Source organism: Mytilus galloprovincialis, chromosome 12 (genome assembly GCF_965363235.1).
Source record: "Mytilus galloprovincialis chromosome 12, xbMytGall1.hap1.1, whole genome shotgun sequence".
NCBI lineage: Eukaryota > Metazoa > Mollusca > Bivalvia > Mytilida > Mytilidae > Mytilus > Mytilus galloprovincialis.
Window position 1 is genome coordinate 8918618 of NC_134849.1, and position 20727 is coordinate 8939344.

At 32.6% G+C, this 20727-nt stretch overlaps 2 protein-coding genes across 2 annotated transcripts in view; one reads left to right on the plus strand and one right to left on the minus strand.

The window, feature by feature from the left end:
• Positions 1–20727, minus strand: part of LOC143054649 (X-ray repair cross-complementing protein 5-like) — a 73392-nt gene that overhangs the window by 9174 nt on the left and 43491 nt on the right. The window contains exon 16 of the mRNA XM_076227663.1: positions 20518–20611. Within this exon, the coding sequence (XP_076083778.1) occupies positions 20518–20611 (94 nt within the window). The remainder of the gene's footprint in view (positions 1–20517; positions 20612–20727) is intronic.
• On the plus strand, positions 11236–19655 carry LOC143054887 (uncharacterized). The gene is made up of 4 exons (XM_076227970.1): positions 11236–14573; positions 16237–16299; positions 16902–16952; positions 17478–19655. The coding sequence occupies exons 1-4, from the start codon at positions 11355–11357 to the stop codon at positions 17709–17711; spliced, it is 3567 nt and encodes a 1188-aa protein (XP_076084085.1). The 5' UTR covers positions 11236–11354; the 3' UTR covers positions 17712–19655.

Sequence of the window (20727 nt, forward strand, 5' to 3'; positions counted from 1 at the left end):
AAGTTAACGCCGGACGCAGGACTACGACGACGGACGACGGACGCCAAGTGATGGGAAAAGCTCACATGGCCCTTTGGGACAGGTGAGCTAAAAAGGAGAGTCCAAAATCAAATTGCAAAATCAAAAGTCGAAACACATAACAACTGTCATATTCCTGACTTGGTACAGGCATTTTCTTATGTAGAAAATGGTTTATTGAACCTGGTTTTAAACTTAACATTAACAAAGAAAACTAACCAATTGACATTGACAATATTCTTATGTAGAAAATGGTGTATTGAACCTGGTTTTAAACTTTTAAACATTAACAAAGAAAACTAACCAATTGACAATTGACAATAAACATTGACCAAAAAAACATGACAAATAGGTCAAGGTCAGATGAGCCATGCCAGGCAGGCATGCATGTGCAGCTAACAATCCTTACATACAATAAATACAGTTGATCTATTGCTTATAGTTTAAGACCAAGACACAAAAACTTAACACTGAGCAATGAACCCTGAAAATGAGGTCAAGGTCAAATAAAACCTGTGTGACTGACATATAGACCATCAAATATTTCCATACACAAAATTATAGTTTACCTATTGCATATAGTATTAAAAAAATTGCCCCAAACTCAAAAACTTAACTTTGACAACTCAAACATGAAATAAGGTCAAGGTCAGATGACACCTGTCAGCTAGATATGTACACCTTACAATGGTTCCATACAGCAATTATAGTAGACCTATTGCATACAGTATAAGGAAAACAGACAACAAGAGTGCACACACTGAAATGTCTCACCTTCTTTACTAATCATTGATATTGTGTTGATAGTCCTAAGTATAAAGCTTTATTACAACTGTTACATAAACTTAACATTAACCAAGATAGATAAACAAAGACCAATGAACCATGAAAATGAGGTCAAGGTCAGATGAACCATGCCAGGCAGACACATACAGCTAACAATGCTTCCACACATTAAATATAGTTGACCTGTTACTTATAGTTAAAGAAAAATAGACCAAAACACAAAAACTTAACACTGTGCATTGAACTGTGAATTAAAGGTCATGGTCAAATAAAACATGCGGGACTGACATATAGATCATAAAATATTTCCATACACCAAATATAGTTGACCTTTGGAATATAATATTAGATAAAAAGACCAAAACTCAAAACTAACTATAACCACTGAACCATGAAAATGAGGTCAAGGTCAAATGATATCTGCCCGCTAGACATGTACACCTTACAATCATTCCATACAACAAATATAGTAGACCTATTGCATAAAGTATAAGAGAAACAGACCAAAACACAAAAACTTAACTATAACCACTGAACCATGAAAATGAGGTCAAGGTCAAATGACATCTGCCTGCTAGACATATACACCTTACAATCATTCCATACAACAAATATAGTAGACCTATTGCATAAAGAATTAAAGAACCTTAGTGAGCACGCTCACATACCCCACGTCCCCGCATTGTCATTGGAGAAATTAAATAAGTGTAAGAAAAAAAAATTGTAAAAGAAATATTAATTTCCTGCCAATATGTACATCTAAATAGTATGTCCTTATTATCTACAAAATTTCATGAAATTCTGTTGTGTAGTTTCAGAGGAGTTGAGATGGCAAACTGTTGCAGAAGTACATTGAAGCAAATAAGTTCAAAGGGGCGTAACTCCTAAGAAAAAAATTGAATCGCAATTTCCCGTCGATATGCACAACTAAATAGTATGACCTTATTATCTGAAAAGGTTTCGTGAAATTCTGTTGTGTGGTTTGAAAGGAGTTGTGATGACAAACTGTTGCAGTAGTACATTGAAGCAAATAAGTTCAAAGGGACATAACTCCTAGAAAAAAATTGAATCGCAATTTCCTGTCGATATGCACAACTACATAGTATGTCCTTATTATCTGAAAAGGTTTCATGAAATTCTGTTGTGTGATTTGAGAGAAGTTGCGATGACAAACTGTTGCAGTAGTACATTAAAGTAAATAAGTTCAAAGGGGCGTAACTCCTAGAAAAAAAATTGAATCGCAATTTCCCGTCAATATGCACAACTACATAGTATGTCCTTATTATCTGAAAAGGTTTCATGAAATTCTGTTGTGTGGTTTGAAAGAAGTTGTGATGACAAACTGTTGCAGTAGTACATTGAAGCAAATAAGTTCAAAGGGGCGTAACTCCTAAGAAAAAAATTGAATCACAATTTCCCGTCGATATGCACAACTACATAGTATGTCCTTATTATCTGAAAAGGTTTTGTGAAATTCTGTTGTGTGGTTTGAGAGGAGTTGCAATGACAAACTGTTGCAGTAGTACATTAAAGTAAATAAGTTCAAAGGGGCGTAACTCCTAGAAAAAAAATTGAATCGCAATTTCCCGTCAATATGCACAACTACATAGTATGTCCTTATTATCTGAAAAGGTTTCGTGAAATTCTGTTGTGTGGTTTGAGAGGAGTTGCAATGACAAGAAATAGGACTGAAGGACGGACGGACTGACGGACGGACTGACAGACGGACTGACAGACGGACGGACAGACAGGTCAAAAACATTATACCCTCCACAACTCGTTGCGTGGGGTATAATAAGAGAAACAGACCAAAACACAAAAACTTAACTATAACCACTGAACCATGAAAATGAGGTCAAGGTCAAATGACATCTGCCCGCTAGACATATACACCTTACAATCATTCCATACAACAAATATAGTAGACCTATTGCATAAGGTATAAGAGAAACAGACCAAAACACAAAAACTTAACTATAACCACTGAACCATGAAAATGAGGTCAAGGTCAGATGACACCTGCCAGTTGGACATGTACACCTTACAGTCCTTCAATACACCAAATATACTAGCCCTATTGCTTATAGTATCTGAGATATGGACTTGACCACCAAAACTTAACCTTGTTCACTGATCCATGAAATGAGGTCAAGGTCAAGTGAAAACAGTCTGACGGGTATGAGGACCTTGCAAGGTAAGCACATACCAAATATAATAATCCTATTACTTATAATAAGAGAGAATTCAACATTACAAAAAATCTGAACTTTTTTTTCAAGTGTTCACTGAACCATGAAAATGAGGTCAAGGACATTGGACATGTGACTGACGGAAACTTCGTAAAGTGAGGAATCCATATACAAAGAATGAAGCATCTTGGTCTTCCACCTTCTATGAACCCCATACTAATTTCCAAATTGTACACAAGAAACTAAAATTAAAATAATACAAGACTAAACAAAGGCCAGAGGCTCCTGACTTGGGACAGGAGCAAAAATGCGGCGGGGTTAAACATGTTTGTGAGATCTCAACCCTTCCCCTATACCTGATGTCTATATTGTCTTAACCAAGGACTTCAAACATTCATTGGACTCACCATATCCTATAAATAGAATTGTGTAACTCAGAAGGTAAAATAAGGTCAAAAGATATACCAGGACATTTAAACTGTATATAAACAGCAAATATTATTTTTACAATTCCTCATGCATGTCTCACCTATTCAAATTCTTTGAAATATATATTATACCGGTAGTTTGAATACTTGTAGCACAGCAAATATCCTTAATACTTATATTTTCAATAAACTCCTTGTAATAACAAAAGAAATATTTCCATGTAGCCTGTATTGTTTAACCCAAGGATAAAAATAGATTCATAGGATTTCCCTATCCTTTAATTAGAATTGTTTAACTCAAAAGGTAGTGTAAGGACAAAAAATTCAAATTCAAAAATCTTTGTTCCTAATCAAAATGCCTATAAAGATCAAGTTAATCAACACATATCACAAAGTTCATTCAATAACCACAGGTAAATTATAACAATAAAATTGAATTTCAACAAAAGTAATTTATCATACAGTTCCCTTCTTTGTGCCTCATTGATTCAAAACTGCTGAAATATAGTCGGGAGTATTAGTAAATACACGGTTAGTCTTAAGATATTGTCTATGGAAGAAGGTGATAATTTTAACACTAAAGAAAGCAGGGATGTATATGCATTTTTCATATTGTAACTAATATACTATTTCTATACAGGGATGGACATAGAATGTAGATTCAAACCAAGGTAAGTTGATTTAAACATTTGATACAAAATAATCCATTTTACAGACATGTGGTAACATTAAGATAGTTCAAATATGGAAGTTGCTTGAAATTCATAATAATTCAAACCCCAAAATCTACTTCTTTTTTTTGGCTCACCATGGCCCATCACTTGGCGTCCGTCGTCGTCTGTCGTCGTTAACTTTTACAAAAATCTTCTCTCTGAAACTACTGGGCAAAATTTAACCAAACATGGCCAAAATCATTATTAGGGTATCTAGTTTAAAAAATGTGTCTGGAGACCCGGCCAACCAACCAAAATGGCCGCCATGGCTAAAAATAGAACATAGGGGTAAAATGCAGTTTTTGGCTTATAACTCAAAAACCAAAGCATTTAAAGCAAATCTGACATGGGGTAAAATTGTTTATCAGGTCAAGATCTATCTGCCCTGACATTTTCAGATGAATAGGACAACCTGTTGTTGGGTTGCTGCTCCTGAATTGGTAATTTTAAGGAAATCTTTGCTTTGTTTGGTTATTATCTTGAATATTATTATAGATAGGGATAAACTGTAAACAGCAATAATGTTCAGCAAAGTAAGATTTACAAATAAGTCAACAGGACCAAAATGGTCAGTTGACCCCTTTAGGAGTTATTGCCCTTTATAGTCAATTTTTAACCATTTTCGTAAATCTTAGTAATCTTTTACAAAAAATCTTCTCCTCTGAAACTACTGGGCCAAATTAGTCCAAACTTGGCCACAATTATCTTTGGGGTATTTAGTATAAAAAATGTGTCCGGTGACTTGGCCATCCAACCAAGATGGCCGCCATGGCTTAAAATAGAACATAGGGGTAAAATGCAGTTTTTGGCCTATAACTCAAAGCCCAAAGCATTTAGAGCAAATCTGACAGAGTTATATTGTTTGTCAGGTCAAGATCTATCTGCCCTGAAATTTTCAGATGAATTGGACAACCTGTTGTTGGGTTGCTGCCCCTGAATTGGTAATTTTAAGGAAATTTTGAAGTTTTTGGTTATTATTTTGAATATTATCATAGATAGAGATAAACTGTATAGAGCAATAAATGAATAATGTTCAGCAAAGTAGGATTTACAAATAAGTCTACATGACCAAAATGGTCAAATGACCCCCTAAGGAGTTATTGTCCTTTATAGTCAATTTTCAACAATTTTCATAAAATTTGTAAATTTTTACGAACATTTTCAACTGAAACTACTGAGCCAAGTTCATTATAGATAGAGATAATTGTAAGCAGCAAGAATGTTCAGTAAAGTAAGATGTACAAACACATCACCATCACCAAAACACAATTTTGTCATGAATCCATCTGCTTCCTTTGTTTAATATTCACATATACCAAGGTGAGCGACACAGGCTATTTAGAGCCTCTAGTTTATATCAAGAAGTGATGAAATGTTCATTTTTTTTAAATATTAAATAGTTAAAAACACCTTTTGTTATTATATAAACATCAATAGGAATATTTTTTGTTGGCATTCAAGAAATAGGTAACATACAAAATGTTGGCAATAAAGGAAAACACTATTTATATAAATGCATTAGATTAAGCTATGGCTAACCTGAGGGGCTATATGTGTCTGTCAAAATACCCTATAACATGATTTCAAGTTAAAATGTATAGGGGAAACAAATAAAGACTCAAAACTAAAAAAAAGTCCATCTTAATTAAAGAAAAAACACTCCTCTAAACACATTCATGTAGCAGGTTATACATTATAATTGTCTCTTTATCTCCATTACTAAAAGAATATAGTTGAAATTACCACAAAGATGTAATGACCAGCGTAAATTATTGTGGTCCTCTCAAGAACTTTTTGGGGGAACTGGAGGGTTAAAATTGGAAAAAAGCCAATTCAGAACAATCATCCTTCACGAAATCTATGTGTCATCATCCTTTTCGTCATGGCACCTCTGTTAGCAAATTTAAGTTTCATTTCATAGCAGATACATTAAATATTAACCTAACACTGAAACACTTTGTGATACACATTCTCTTGTCGCTCTCAGCAATTTAACAGCAGATTTTTACATGTCAAGAATTTTCCTTCCGGGGAACTGCATCAATTCGACATGAAAAGGGAGGTGTGATTACTTCAGTTTTCTGTTAGAAATGGGTACCGTAGAGTGACTGGAATGTGACCAACCCCCATTTATATATTAATGCATAAAATTTTCAGCCCACTCATAGGGGCACAAAAACACCAGAAAACAGGTGAGGGTCCAGGATTTATTGTTAGGCGGGGAAGGTGGTGCAAAAAATATTGTTCTGTGGAGTGGAGCATGTTGCAAAATATTTTGGGGTAATTAAGCAAATATTTATGTGCCATCATCATTGACGCTTTGTCTGTTAGTATTATGGCCTGTTCAGCAAACAGTATACCCTAAAGGATTGTGGATTACTACGGTTTTCCGTGCTTTTGGAATTCATATATTATTGCATAAAAATTTCAGCCCACTCATATATGGGGGTGGTTCTGAGCATGAAAACAACTAAAATCAGATGGGGATTGACCTCAATATACTGAAACTTGTGATACACATTCCCTTGACGCTCTCAGAAATTTAACAACATAATTTTAAACGTCAAAAGCTTTTCTTTCTAGAGAACCACAGCAATTCAACATGAAAAGTGTGGAAGGATTACTTTGGTTTTCAGTTATAAATAGGTACAGAAGTGCGACTGGAAAATTCCCCCTCCCCTGCCCATTCATATTAATGCATAAAAATTTCAGCCCACTGATACATATGGGTGGTTTCTGAGCATTTATACATTTGAAATGATGTACCGATCCATGATTTGAGGGTTGGGGGTGCACAAACTATTGTTTCACCGAGAGGAGCATGATGGAAAATCCTTTTGGATAAAAATACAAAACTTAAACCAGGGTTCTAATATAGATGGTTATTTTTTTTTTACCAAATCATGGTCAGGATATTTTTTGTAAAAAATCCCAGTCAGTTTTCACTCCACATTTCACAAATTAAAGGTATTTATAAACAAATACAATTTTGATTAGTGCAATGCATCCAGGGTTTAACAATGACATATTCTATGATTAAATCCCAATCGCCAATAGTTTCTTTTGGGTGTCATATTGACTGGTGGTATTTCGTCTCTGACACATTCAAAAAGATTAAGTTCTTATATCTCACACTAAAACAATATAGCTTCAAATTATGAACCAAAGTATATTTTTTGCTGGTATTTTCCAGAAGATTTAGAAATTATAAACATGATAAAGAAACTTAAGTTTCAACTTTCTGAGGCAAAATTTGCCTCTGATTCAGATATAAGAATAAGGATTGCTCAATGAAACAAATACCCATTATGGTGACTTGAGTAACACCGGTATCACTCAGATTACAATTCTACCTTGACAGGTAAGTTTGTATTTAGCCTATAAAATACCTATTTAGCCTGGATAATTGAAAGGTCAGTTTATCCTATTCATACAGTAGAAGTTTACCTATAAGGGTCAGAATGGGGTTTACAGAATAGAGAATACATGTAATAGTAACAAAAAGAATAGAGAATAGAGAAAATGAACAACAAAAAAAAGAATAGAGAATAATGCGGTGCAAAAAGTATAAAGAATAACTGTGCAAAATAACTGAAAAAATAAGGGTCAATGTACAGAATTGATCAATAATCTTGAAAAAGAAAGACTAAATAGTAAAATAATTTTTACAGAATGAGAGTTATTTTTAAGACCCCTATTTTAAGGCTATTAAAGGAAAAAATGCCCTAAAAATTTAAAGATATTTACAGATATTAACTAGAGGCTCTCAAGAGCCTGTGTCGCTCACCTTGGTTTATGTGCATATTAAACAATGGACACAGATAAATTCATAACAAAATTGTGTTTTGATTATGGTGATGTGTTTTTAGATCTTTAATTACTGAACATTCTTGTTTCTACAATTATCTCTATCTATAATGAACTTGGCCCAGTAATTACAGTGGAAAATATTTTCTAAAAGTCTACAAATATTTATGAAAAAAGGGCAATAACTCCTAAAGGGGTCAACTGACCAGATGGGTCGTTGACTTATTTGTAGATCTTACTTTGCTGAACATTATTGATTTATATTGTTTATCTCTATCTATAATATTAAACAAGATCATAACCAAAAACAGCAAAATTTCCTTAAAATTACCAATTCAGGCAGCAACCCAACAACAGGATGTTCGATTCATCTGAAATTTTCAGGGCAGATAGATCTTGACCTGATAAATATTTTAACCCCATGTCAGATTTGCTCTAAATGCTTTGGTTTTTGAGTTATAAGCCAAAAACTGCATTTTTCCCCTATGTTCTATTTTTAGCCATGGTGGCCATCTTGGATGGTTGACCGGGTCAACGAACACAATTTTAAACTAGATACCCCAGTGATGATTGTGGCCAAGTTTTGTTCAATTTGGCTAGGTAGTTTCAGAGGAGAAGATTTTTGTAAAAGTTAACGACGATGCCGGACGACGACGACGACGGACGCAAAGTGATGGGAAAAGCTCACTTGGCCCTTCGGGCCAGGTGAGCTAAAAAACTGGTTTTAAACTAGTCATCTAGTCAAACTGGTTTGGTATCACTGACTGTTTCTTGCCCTAGATGTCTATTTCACAGTGACCTTATGTGTTTGTGCTAAGAGTACATTGTACTGTCATATTTATTGATTTTCTGTTGGGACATGACCTACATTGTAAACATGCAAAACAGTGGCTTGAGATTTCAAGTTAATAGGAATCAATATAATCTTTAAAAGTTTATTCTATATGAACTGATATTAGTATAATAAATTAATATTTGGGATTTTATATCCTGGTTGATGATGTTTTTTTTGGGACCAAGATGTTTTCTTCATTCTTGTTCACATTATGATTATTTTAACCTTCAATTCACATTTAAAGATGTAAAAAAAAATCAGTTCTCATTTAAAATATTTTGCAACTAAATAATAATCTGTAAGATTTGGTGCAAACAAAAAAACAAGACAGTGTAATATATAACCTGCAAGCATAGTCTATTTCTATAAAGTCAAGCAGATATTTTTTTTTATATCTGAAAAAAAAAACCATGTAAAGAAGACCAAAAATAACCCCAAAAAATCAACATTACCAGATTTTGAACAAATAAATCAAGATGCACAAAGTTTAAGTATTGGTCAGAATATAGGGTTCTTTTGTACTTTAACAATATCACAATAACAATAAAGTGACATTAATTTTGGACAAGGTAAATGGCATGTAGCCAATCTTATCAAATTCTACTGTATGAATGGGATAAACTGACCTTTCAATTCTCAAGGCTAAATAAGTATTTTATAGGCTAAATACAAACTTGCCTGTCAAGGTAGAATTGTAATCAAAAGATCAAAGGATAAAGATATTTACAATTAAAGAACCTTAGTGTCTCACATACCCCATGTCCCCACATTGTCACTGCAGAAATAAAATAACTGTAAGAAATAAAATTTGAATCATAATTTCCTGTCTATATGCACATCTACATAGTATGTCCTTATTATCAACAAAAGTTTCATATTAAGGTATGGTGGGGAAAATGAACAGCATTATTGCTAAAAACGATATTGCGAGACATAAAATCTAGACCAAAAGCTAAGAACAACTTTAAAGTATTTCTCAAAACAGGGCATTGAAAATGTACTTTTTCAACGTAAACAAATTAAGAAAAACTTATTTTATTAAAATTTGGATTCTTTCTTGAAAAAATATATATTTACTTCTAATAAAAATTCAAATGACTTAAATAGACATAATGATATATTTGATTGATGAGAAATAAATTAATAAACAATGGTTTGTTTAATAAATTAAAAGTTTTAAAATAGCTTTTATATATTCATGTTTTTATTTATATTCATATTTCATTTTTTTTAAAAGATCTTGTTAATCAATTTATCATTTATCTTTCACACATAATTTACAGAAACACTTTATGTATTGTAGATAAAAAATAATAGGCAATAAATAAATCTATCATTCTTATATATGTCAAACATCTAATATATACATTTGTGTATTAAATTATGAGGTCAAATATTTGTATATTGAAGGTTCTAATTATGTAAGACTGAGGTTGATAAGTAATGTGGTCAATTTTATTGACAGTTTAAGAGGTGGGGGACTGTAATTAAAGGCCCACCTTTTCTAGCTCTGATTGTTTGGTGATAATGACAGTTGTCAATCATTATGGTATTGTATCAATACCTAATTACCTAATCAAAATGTTATACAAAAAGCCTGCTCATGAACACACCCGAGGGAGATCAGTTTGTGCCAAAATGCGTCTTTTGCGCCACAACTTTTTTCTCCAATGCTACGCTTGCGCCACCTGCCACGGATGGAGGGAACAAAGCACTGTGTTTTCAACATATGTGGCTAAAACATAATCACAAAAGCTTCTTTTTTCTTCTCTTTTGGCATATCTTGTAATAAATATTCAGCAAAGCAATAAGTTTTCTTCTCTCTCTGTACATGGACTGTCTAGTGCATTTCAAGTCATTTCTCTCCAGATGCTCATCTTCATGGTGAAATATCTCCGAATTTATGATACTTTTTAAGCCAAAAATAAGAACAGGTAAATTGGCGCAAATGAGTTCCGAATATTGGCTCAATTGATACATTTGGAAAACAAAATTTGACGCAAATGATACCCCTTAAAAACAGTAATTGGCGCAAAAGGACTGTTACTTACATTCTCTATGCAGTTGTGTTAATTAATGACAGGCCATACATACTACACAATAATTAATCCCTGAATCAAGATTTTAATTCTTTTTTTTGTTTTCATTGCAGGAATAGAGACAGGAATTTAGAGTAATCTGAATTCAAACACAAACATACCAAATATGTAGAAATAAATTATTATGAGGTAAAAGTTAAAACATCTGAAGCATGTACAGCATGGCTACATCCATGACATCATGGCTAGAAATGGACCATATATTAAAAACTGAAAGCCAATTAACATCTTTTCATGATATTGGTGGTGTATTAGAATTAGATGTTTGTGAGTATGACAAGTATGAAGGAAAAACTGAAAGCCAATTAACATCTTTTCATGATAATGGTGGTGTATTAGAATTAGATGTTTATGAGTATGACAAGTATGAAGGAAATACTGAAAGCCAATTTATATCTTTTCATGATTTTTGTTTATCAGATTCAATTGATAAGTATGAAAGAATTTGGAGGAGATTTAATAAAGTATCACTATCAGCAATGTGTGATAAAATTAAGAGATGTGAACAGGAGTTACTGAAAATGAATAGCATGAATAGGGAATACAACATTAATGATAATGATGTGCTGATTTCAGGCTATAGTTGCACCCAATCAATTACAACATTTCTTCACGTCTTCTGTTTGTTCTCCGTACCAGGTCAGGAGAATAGTAAGTCATGGGTACTCAAGAATCTTACCAGACTAATAACGAGGAAGTCAGAATCGGATTTATTCCATATTTATAATGAGTATATAGACCAGCTTATGATCTTGAAGTCTTTTGTAACAGAGAAGACTCTATGTATTGGAGAGATACATCCATACTATGAATTGCAATTAAAACTTTGCTATGGTGAAAAACTAATGAAACAAGAGAAATATCAGCAATACCAACAATTCATGGTTAAAAACACAGATTTGGTTATGTCCATGATTAAAGAAATGAAAACGAGGAAAGAATATAAAACAATGTCTAAATCTTGCATATTTCTCCTATGTGTACTACACATTAATTCATCATGCCTTCAACCATTTAAAGTTTGGATTACAAAAGAACTAACATGTTTACTGACTATGTTGCCAGCAGATCAATGTTATGAGACCTTGATACAATATAGTGAGCAAATTAATATGATGAATTTGTCAATGAGACTTGAAGATCTGTGTTCTATTATTGGGAGGATATATCCACACCTGCAACTTAAATCAATACTGTTAAACTGTGAAATATTGATCAAACATAAAGAATACCAATTGTATCGAAAATTCATGGTTCAAAACCTTAAGCTATTGATAGATTGGAAAATAAATATGGGCAGTGATGACAGCAATAGACAAATAGTACCACATGATCGTTCTAAATCATGTGATAAAATAGACACAATGTGGAACAATAAAGGGAACAGGATTAAACAAAAAAGTAGTTTACTCTCTAGTCTACTGTGCATTCTGCCAGAGGAAGAATTGTATGAAACTATCAGTCATTATCTATTTCTAGTTCAAAACATGAGATCATTTATTGTTCCCAAATATCTTTATTCTGTAAAAAAGGATCCATACTTAAATCTTCTATTCAAACTTTTTTGGTGCAGAAAACTGATCAATGAAGGTCATGCAGGCAGTAATATAGCTTACAGATGTCTAAATAACTTTTACAGGGAAAACTGTCAAGAAAATGAAGCTGAACTTACTGTATATATAATAAGTATTGCTGATAATTTATCAGATACAAGTTTCATGAAAGAGGTATTACAATGCTATTTAAGAAAAAAACTAGTAACAGTTACTTCAATGTCAACAACAGAACATGGGAATGAGAGATGTGAATATAACAAGGAGGTGAAATATGCACAAAATACGAGTGAACAAAATCTAATTTATACTCAGTGTGCTTCCATCTTAAGTGGTAAAAAGATGAAGAATGTTGACATCCATCAATATTCAAGGAAGTTTAATATGAAAGGACCTGAAGATGAAAATAAAGTAGAAATGCAATCAGAACAGGCAAAGCTGTTGATACTATTTATACTTCTTCTATTACTGACAGCTCTTGGACATAAATCAGCAAAACTCAAAAAGTACCTGGCACTGAAGTATGAATATGACATGGCAAGCTTGTACCTATTGTGGTGTGCAGGGGACATTGAGGTTCACCCAGGACCTGCATGGAGTAGGAAACAGTTGGAGCACAACTCTGAACAAAAGAGAAAGTGGCTCCAAGACATAAATAGTATCCTTCTAAAACTTTATTGGGGAATACCAAATCAGTCAAAACCAAAAAACTTATGGCAAAAAGACAACCAACCAGTGCAATGGCCCTCGGATAAACCATTTTATGACACCAAAAATGTGTCAAAGGATGCAGAAGGCAACAAGATAACAGATGATGAAATTTTGACATGTTTGTTGGAATGTTTAGAAAGGAAAGAAGTAGATATACCTCGAATATACCAATCTGAAATATCAGCATGGACAAATAAAAACATTCAATTGTTACATAAACTGCAAGTTTATCGAATTGAAATGGAAAAACTTAAGTCAGCATCAGTCAACTTATTTTTGTCAAATTTAGAAGATGATGCCAAAAACTTGCAAAATAGTAAAATTAGCCTTGAGAACCCAACTTTGAACAAAAAGCAAATAGAAGACCTACTGAATAATGATCTGAGACAAAAGAAGCAGGCAGAAATGGTAGCTGAGATAACCCGTGATTTAGCCAATACACTATGCAGACTGGCTAAAGGAACAGATCCAATGGAAAAAGGGGATGGAACATGGAATAGACCACCACCAGTCGACTGGCCAGATGATGTCCCCTTTTTTAACCCTAAAAACAGAGGAAAAAACAAGGACAAACCCAAATGCCCTGACACAGTACTTGTCTGTACTTTCCTAAAACTTCCATATCTGAGCATTCCTGAGAATACTCTACAAATAGTTAATGCATACCAAACCATGTACAACTGTACAGACACTGACCGACAAAAGAAAAATAAGGAAAAACTATGTAGATTATATTCAAAACAATCAAATTTGGAAAAGTTAGATTGTTCCTTACATAATTTGCATAAAGAAGGTCTATTTTCAAGAGAAGTACATTGCATTTTAAACCAATGGTGGAAAACACAGTCAGTTGATGAGCATGCTGAACATGTTTTCAAAAATGCCCTTGTAAGATCCGATGAAAGACCTCATATTACAATAGACATATCAAAAATTTTTGAACAGAATACAGATCTCAGATATATCTCTTATACCATTCCTATCAAAGATGCTTATCTTCATATAAAATGTACAACAGATCATCTAGATCAATCAAGTCATGAGCAAACAATCACTGAACCATTAGTCCCAGCAAAGTGCCCAGAGAACATTGAAGATAGTGTATTACCACCAGATCTCATCGACTTTGTACTTAAAAATGAGCTTGCCAACCAAACGAAATGTCCTAATGATAATTCAGATACAGACAACAGACCCATGTCATTTGATTTACAGAGGCAGGGAACACCTTCACCTCTCACACATCAACACCTTACACCTCACAATGATTTGGACACCCTGACAACTCATAACACCCTGGCATCAGATCTACATGGAAGCAGATGCACCACCGAGTATGATACAACTAGTTTACAAGCTTGTGACTCTGTTCATAGTTCAAATAACAGAAATGGTGAAAACCTTGGTGGCAATATGAGTACCTCCAAAGTAAAGGTAATTATTAAAATATGTAAGATTTTAATTTTTGTGCGTTTTTCACATTTCTTGACCGGTGTGAGAAAAATGTTTCTCATCAGTAGTGAAAAATTTGTGATAGGCAAATGATTGGTTGAAATTTAAAAGAGGGACGAAAGATACCAAAGGGACAATCAAACTCATAAATCTAAAACAAACTGACAACGCCATGGCTAAAAATGAAAAAGACAAACAGAAAAACAATAGTACACATGACACAACATAGAAAACTAAAGAATAAACAACACGAACCCCACCAAAAACTAGGGGTGATCTCAGGTGCTATTGTGACGTTAAATTTTCTTGTTTTCTTCTGAATTTTCTTACTGTGACGTCCAGAAAAAGGTGACCATGCCTGATGAAAACACATCAAAAGTACACAACTTTCCTCAAATCTTTGAAAAGGAAAGATAAAAATCATAAGAGAAACAGATTCCACCCCTGTAACTCGCATACTACAATATTTCTCCACTCTAAACAGTTAAATTTTATTTATTTAAAAAGATCGGCAAGCTTCACACTTTAAATATTAAAATTTAATTGTGTCTCGAGTGAAGAAATATTGTAATGCACTTGTTGCAGTTGTGGAATCTATATATTACCAACCATTTACGACAATTCATCGTTTAAGAGATTTTTTTTTGTGGAACATGCATTGATATATATTATTTTGGACTATTTTGGAACAGATACAGCTATTGTAATGAGAGGTAAAAATTCTAATCCAACTGTAAACCAAATATTACGGATAGTATGCCTTACAATATTTGGTTCCCCATTAACTAATCTAATCACAACTTTGACTTGTAAAGTATGCCAAATTTTTAAAGTCAATATGGATTGACAAAGGGAGTAGGGAAAAATAATCTCAAACTAAATAAAATTACAGTCAATGCATATGATTCCTCATAAACAATATTCAAACAAAATCATTAAAGTCATATGAAACGAGTGAGTGGTGAAAATAATGTTTGTCCAATTTTTGAACCACTGCATGTATACATCATAAACTTAGTCCTCTGTGCACGATTTTATCATTATTTTCGCAAATATATCATATAATTGTCAATTTTTTTCTCTCTGTTTGTTATGATTTAACAAATAGGGCTGCTCATTAAATGCCGTGTTTTGAAGCCGAGTTTTACCGATTGTCACCGTATAGTAAACAAATCACAAAAAGTATGGGTATTGAGCACATGTTTAACATGTATAATCAGATATTTGTTTATTTCAATGACAGATCCATGCGTATTGTGGTCACTGGATTTTTACGAGGAGGGTTACGCTCGGGTCACTATGCATACGGAAAATATGTCGGCGAATTGCTTCCTGGAAGCAAGCAATTAAAAATAAGTAAACTTCTTCTAAATGTGGACAAATTAAAGAATTGTCCTCAGAAAAAAGTATATGTACATAAGTTGTATAATGAAAACTATCCATTTAGTTATAAAAAACATTATGCATATTTTTTTTTAATTAGAGGTTTCTTATGATTTTAAGTTTACCCTGCAAACACTGTTGTCATCAAAGCAGCACAATGGCTGTCTTGCAAGACAAAAAATGCTGCATTAATTTTCATCAGTTTCTTTGATTGAAAAAATGTAACTGCTTTTTTAAATCTTCATTAATTATTTTTTTATAGAGGAAACAAATAGAGGACAAAGAAGAACCTGCAAAGAAACTGTTTAAAATAAAAGTGAATCAGGTATATATGTCTTCAGCAGAGTTTGTGAGTAGATTAACGAAACTTCATAATGTATACAACAAATATTTCAATCAGCTGCAACAGTACAATATTAGTAATATTTTGGAGATAACTGTATTGCATTATAAGCTCTGGCATCATTAATTGGTGATTTGGTGGTCATAAATTGAGTGTACTGGCAAAATGTTAGCATAGGTATTTGCACCCTTCAAATCACCAATTGATGCCTTCGAAGCTTAAAGTACATTATTTTATCTCCATTCTAAAGAAACTACAGTAAACAACGTCAAATCACAAATTTGTCATACATCGTCTGGGCTTACGGGAACATTTTTATAGCATCAATTAAGAATTGGTAATGTAACCTATCAAAGTGAACGTTACAAGCAATGTTGCATCAGAATTTTGGTTAATATACGTAAAGATATCAACTTGTGGCACTCAACAAATAAACTTTCATTGAGGTAGACATTATTTTATATGTTTCAAAACACTACTTAGAAGAGTAAAATTATGAATTGTTTTAATTTATATCATAAATCTGTGAGTATAGGTAAACATTTAAAAATAATGTATTAACGAATATATTTATATATTTTCAGTGTGAACATTATGACAGAATTGCTGAAAATTCTTCATCAGCTGATTCAAAGGTGAGTTTGTCAGTTTCCCTTTTTTCTAATGCATCAGAAGTCAAAAGATAAACATCCCACAGAACAATTTTCAAATAAAGAACATTTAATCCGTAAAAAAAATTAGAAGAGAATAAATCTCATAAATCTTTCCATAATTATGCGAAAATATAAGAGGGGCATTCAAACTCATATGTCGAAAATAAACAGAGAACCGATAACAATAGACAAGCAATAGTACACAAAACAAAAAAAAAGACTGAGAAACATGAACCCCACCAAAATAACTCGTTATTATAGCAACAGATGAGCGATATCTGCCAAGTAATCTATCCACTTTCGTAATACCTCAAATTCACAAGGGATTTTTCCATTGGAGACTCAGTTCAAACAATTCATTTCTTAGCCTTTTTTAATTTCTACTTCAGTTATATATACATTTATATATGTATCGTTACTTAACAATTAAAAGTAAAAATAAATATCATGGAAAATGATTACCACATAAGTTCTTTCAGTAGAATATAATATTTGCTTATATTGCAGAGGAATGAACTATCACTAGAACAGATTCCCAACAATACAAGCACTTTAAAGGAAATATGCAGTGACAAATTTCTAGATTCGTGGAGTCTTTATTTACATGAAAACATTGATGAAATGAAAAACAATGGGAAACAAAATGACCAAATAGAAGATGATAAAGAACTAGAAAGCTTTTCAGACTTAGACAATTTTATATCAGGGAAACCATCTCAGATGGAGACAGATTTATTGTAATAATGCTTTATATTTTAACATTGTAAATACTTTTTGGAACACTCTTTTGTACATTTAATATTACTCAATGAGTTCAATAGTATTCTTTTTCCTTATAGTTTGTATGAGAGTTCATTTGGAATAGAGAGGATATGTATTGGGTAGTTATATATGCCTGACTCAGCTAAGATCATTAATATGGATTATTATAAATCTAAACATACAATGATGAAACACATAAAGAATATATTTTAATGACACAATTTCTTTCACTCCCAGTACATGTTTCTCAAGATGGTACTTTGAGACAGACTTTTTATTGTTATTTTGTACGATTAAATATCTCAATATATTTAAATGTATTTTTTTCATAGATGTGCAATGATCTCATAGAAAGTCAGTAATTGTTTAACAACTAAACAATTATATACATAAAAGGTACACAAATAACACACTGTCATAATTTTATATCCTTGGAGCTGTAGTTAGTGCATCGGACTACTAACACAAAGGTTCCTGGTTCTATTCCCGTTTAGGATGAAAATTTCAAAAACTCAATTTTCTGCTCTCTCTTGACACCATTTGCGAATATGGTCTCAAAGAAACGATGATAGTCTGTCGGAAGGGGATGATAAACGGCTGACCCTTGTTTTCAGAGAGCCATATCTCTTGCACATTAAAGACATCCTTGTAGATTTCGAACAAGAGTAGGCTAATGCCGCTACAAGGCAGCACTTGCACCCGCAAAGTGAAAAGGGATTAATATAAATTGCAAAACTTGTCTCCCAGTCCACTATAAATTAATATGTTTAAACTAATTTTATATCCTTATTTGAATTAAAACAATTCTAATTAATTATGTAAACTTCAGTAAAAACTGTTAAATACTTTTGCCCAGTGTTTTTTAAAGACAGTTATTTGATATCTATAGTTAATGCATTTTTCCCTTTAAACAACTAAAACTCCAGAATTAATTTGTTGTACAATTTCTTCAGATGTTTTTTGCAATTCCTTTAATTTGAATATTCTTTTTATCGTAAATTTTGATGTAAATCACATGTATTAATAAATACAGATTTAACAAGAACTATCTTTAAAAAAGATATCCAACGTATTTAAATTTGAGTATATGTTTAAAACTATCATTTCGATAACCTTCAGAAGCACAATGACTTAATGATGCAGGACCTCTTTAATAAAATCTCCATCTTTATGTAACTTCAAGAAATTCTTTACTAAGTCTGGTTATATTAAGGCAGTAATATATAAGAATATTGTGATAACACCTAAAATTTTCATTTGTCAAAAAATCTAGTGCAAATAAAAAGAAACAAATATACATTTACTACTGTTTACATTAAACTTAATTCATGGTTAACAAAGCTAGAAACTATTGGTAGTATAAGTAGTATCTTTCTGTTTACATTCACCAAAACCCCGCGTAAATCTCACATGCGTAGGTGCGTTCTAAAAGTCATGTACATTCGTACAACAAAGTTTTCATTAAAAATTATATAATTATATAATTTTCCCGAATAAACAGCTGTCATGGATGCAAAGAACTATTGGAGAAACAATTATTTGAATAAAAAGATAAATCTTTGTAAGATCTAGTTCAAATATTTATAGTTTTTCACTTGCTTTCCATCACGATATAATTTTTGAGACATTTTTTCAAACACAACCAAATCACCCACCATGACAGCATTTTGTCCAATCACAGAAAGGATTTTCTGGAATGTGTAGTCTGTTGCCATAGTGAAGCGTCCTTAAGTTCAAAGTGCACAAACCAACTACGTCGGAAAAAAAATAATGGAATTGGCTCAAAATATTCATTTCATGCAAACAAAAAGGGCAAATAACACTCACAAGGAAATTTTTTTATACCATGCTTTATGTATATTATTGATACATTTTAAAACTGAAAATGTAAAATAATGTTTAAACAATCTGGTTTGAAGTAAAATAAAAAGTAATTCATAATTATTGATTTTTTTTTAATCTTTCTGAACACTCATATAATTTGCTTGCAATAAGTATGTGGTATGAGTGCCAATGAGACAACTCTCCATCCAAGTCACAACCTGCAAAAGTCAACCATTATAGGTCATAGTACAATCTTCAATACATGACATTCGCTCACACCTAACAGCAAGCTAGAGTATGCTTGAAAATACATATGACATATGGAATATGATAGTTTTTGTCCATTCATTTGATGTGTTTTAGCTTTTGATTTTGCCAATTGAATAGGTACTTTCCGTTTTGAATTGTCCTCAATATTTTTGTGATTTTATTTTAAACAGAGATCATGCCAATCTCTACTCAGGAAATCTTTTTCAAATACCAATTAGATTAGACATACCTGCACAGCCAAATGAATGCAACTCAAAATGGGTCTTAATCTGCCTGTTATTGTGCAGAATAGGAGAAGACAAAGTGGGGGTTCACCTAGCTACCGAGATTAAATCCCAATCTTCTTCAGAAAAGGACAGTACCAAATTAGGAATTTGAGTTGTTTCCAATCCACCCATTGATAGGTTAAGTCTAGCATTTGGTTTTGTCAGGTTTTGTGGACTTTCGCCTAGTAAATTTACCTTGGTATTCAGTATTTATGTTATTACATATTTCTATCTTCCAGTTAACCTTGGAATTATAGCATGTGAATGGTTTCTGTTGATTCAGCATTCTACAAGTTAATATTTGAAAATCAGGTTCTAGTATATATAATACATATCACATTATTTCAATGACTGCTAGTGCTGCTCAATGGCATCCTCCATACCAATGTATGTCAAGATCATTAATTGATACCATGACAACTTACCTCTGTGACCTCTGCCTTTGTGATGTCCTCCATTCCACCTTCAAGGTCATCATCTAACTTCTGTTTCTTAACAGGACCTCCTTCAGCTTCATCCCTGATCAACAAAAACAATACATGATAAAGTACGCAATGATGGTCCACAGAAATTAATATTTAAATAATATTGCCATGTTTACAAACATAAAATGGAGGTATGATTGCCAATTAGAA

Excerpts from the sequence above, each read along its gene's own strand:
- LOC143054887 (XM_076227970.1), top strand. The coding sequence starts at position 11,355 with ATGTGTGATAAAATTAAGAGATGTGAACAGGAGTTACTGAAAATGAAT. Across the intron at positions 14,574-16,236 it reads TGAGTACCTCCAAAGTAAAG|AGGAAACAAATAGAGGACAA; the intron begins GTAATTATTAAA and ends ATTTTTTTATAG. Across the intron at positions 16,300-16,901 it reads TTAAAATAAAAGTGAATCAG|TGTGAACATTATGACAGAAT; the intron begins GTATATATGTCT and ends ATATATTTTCAG.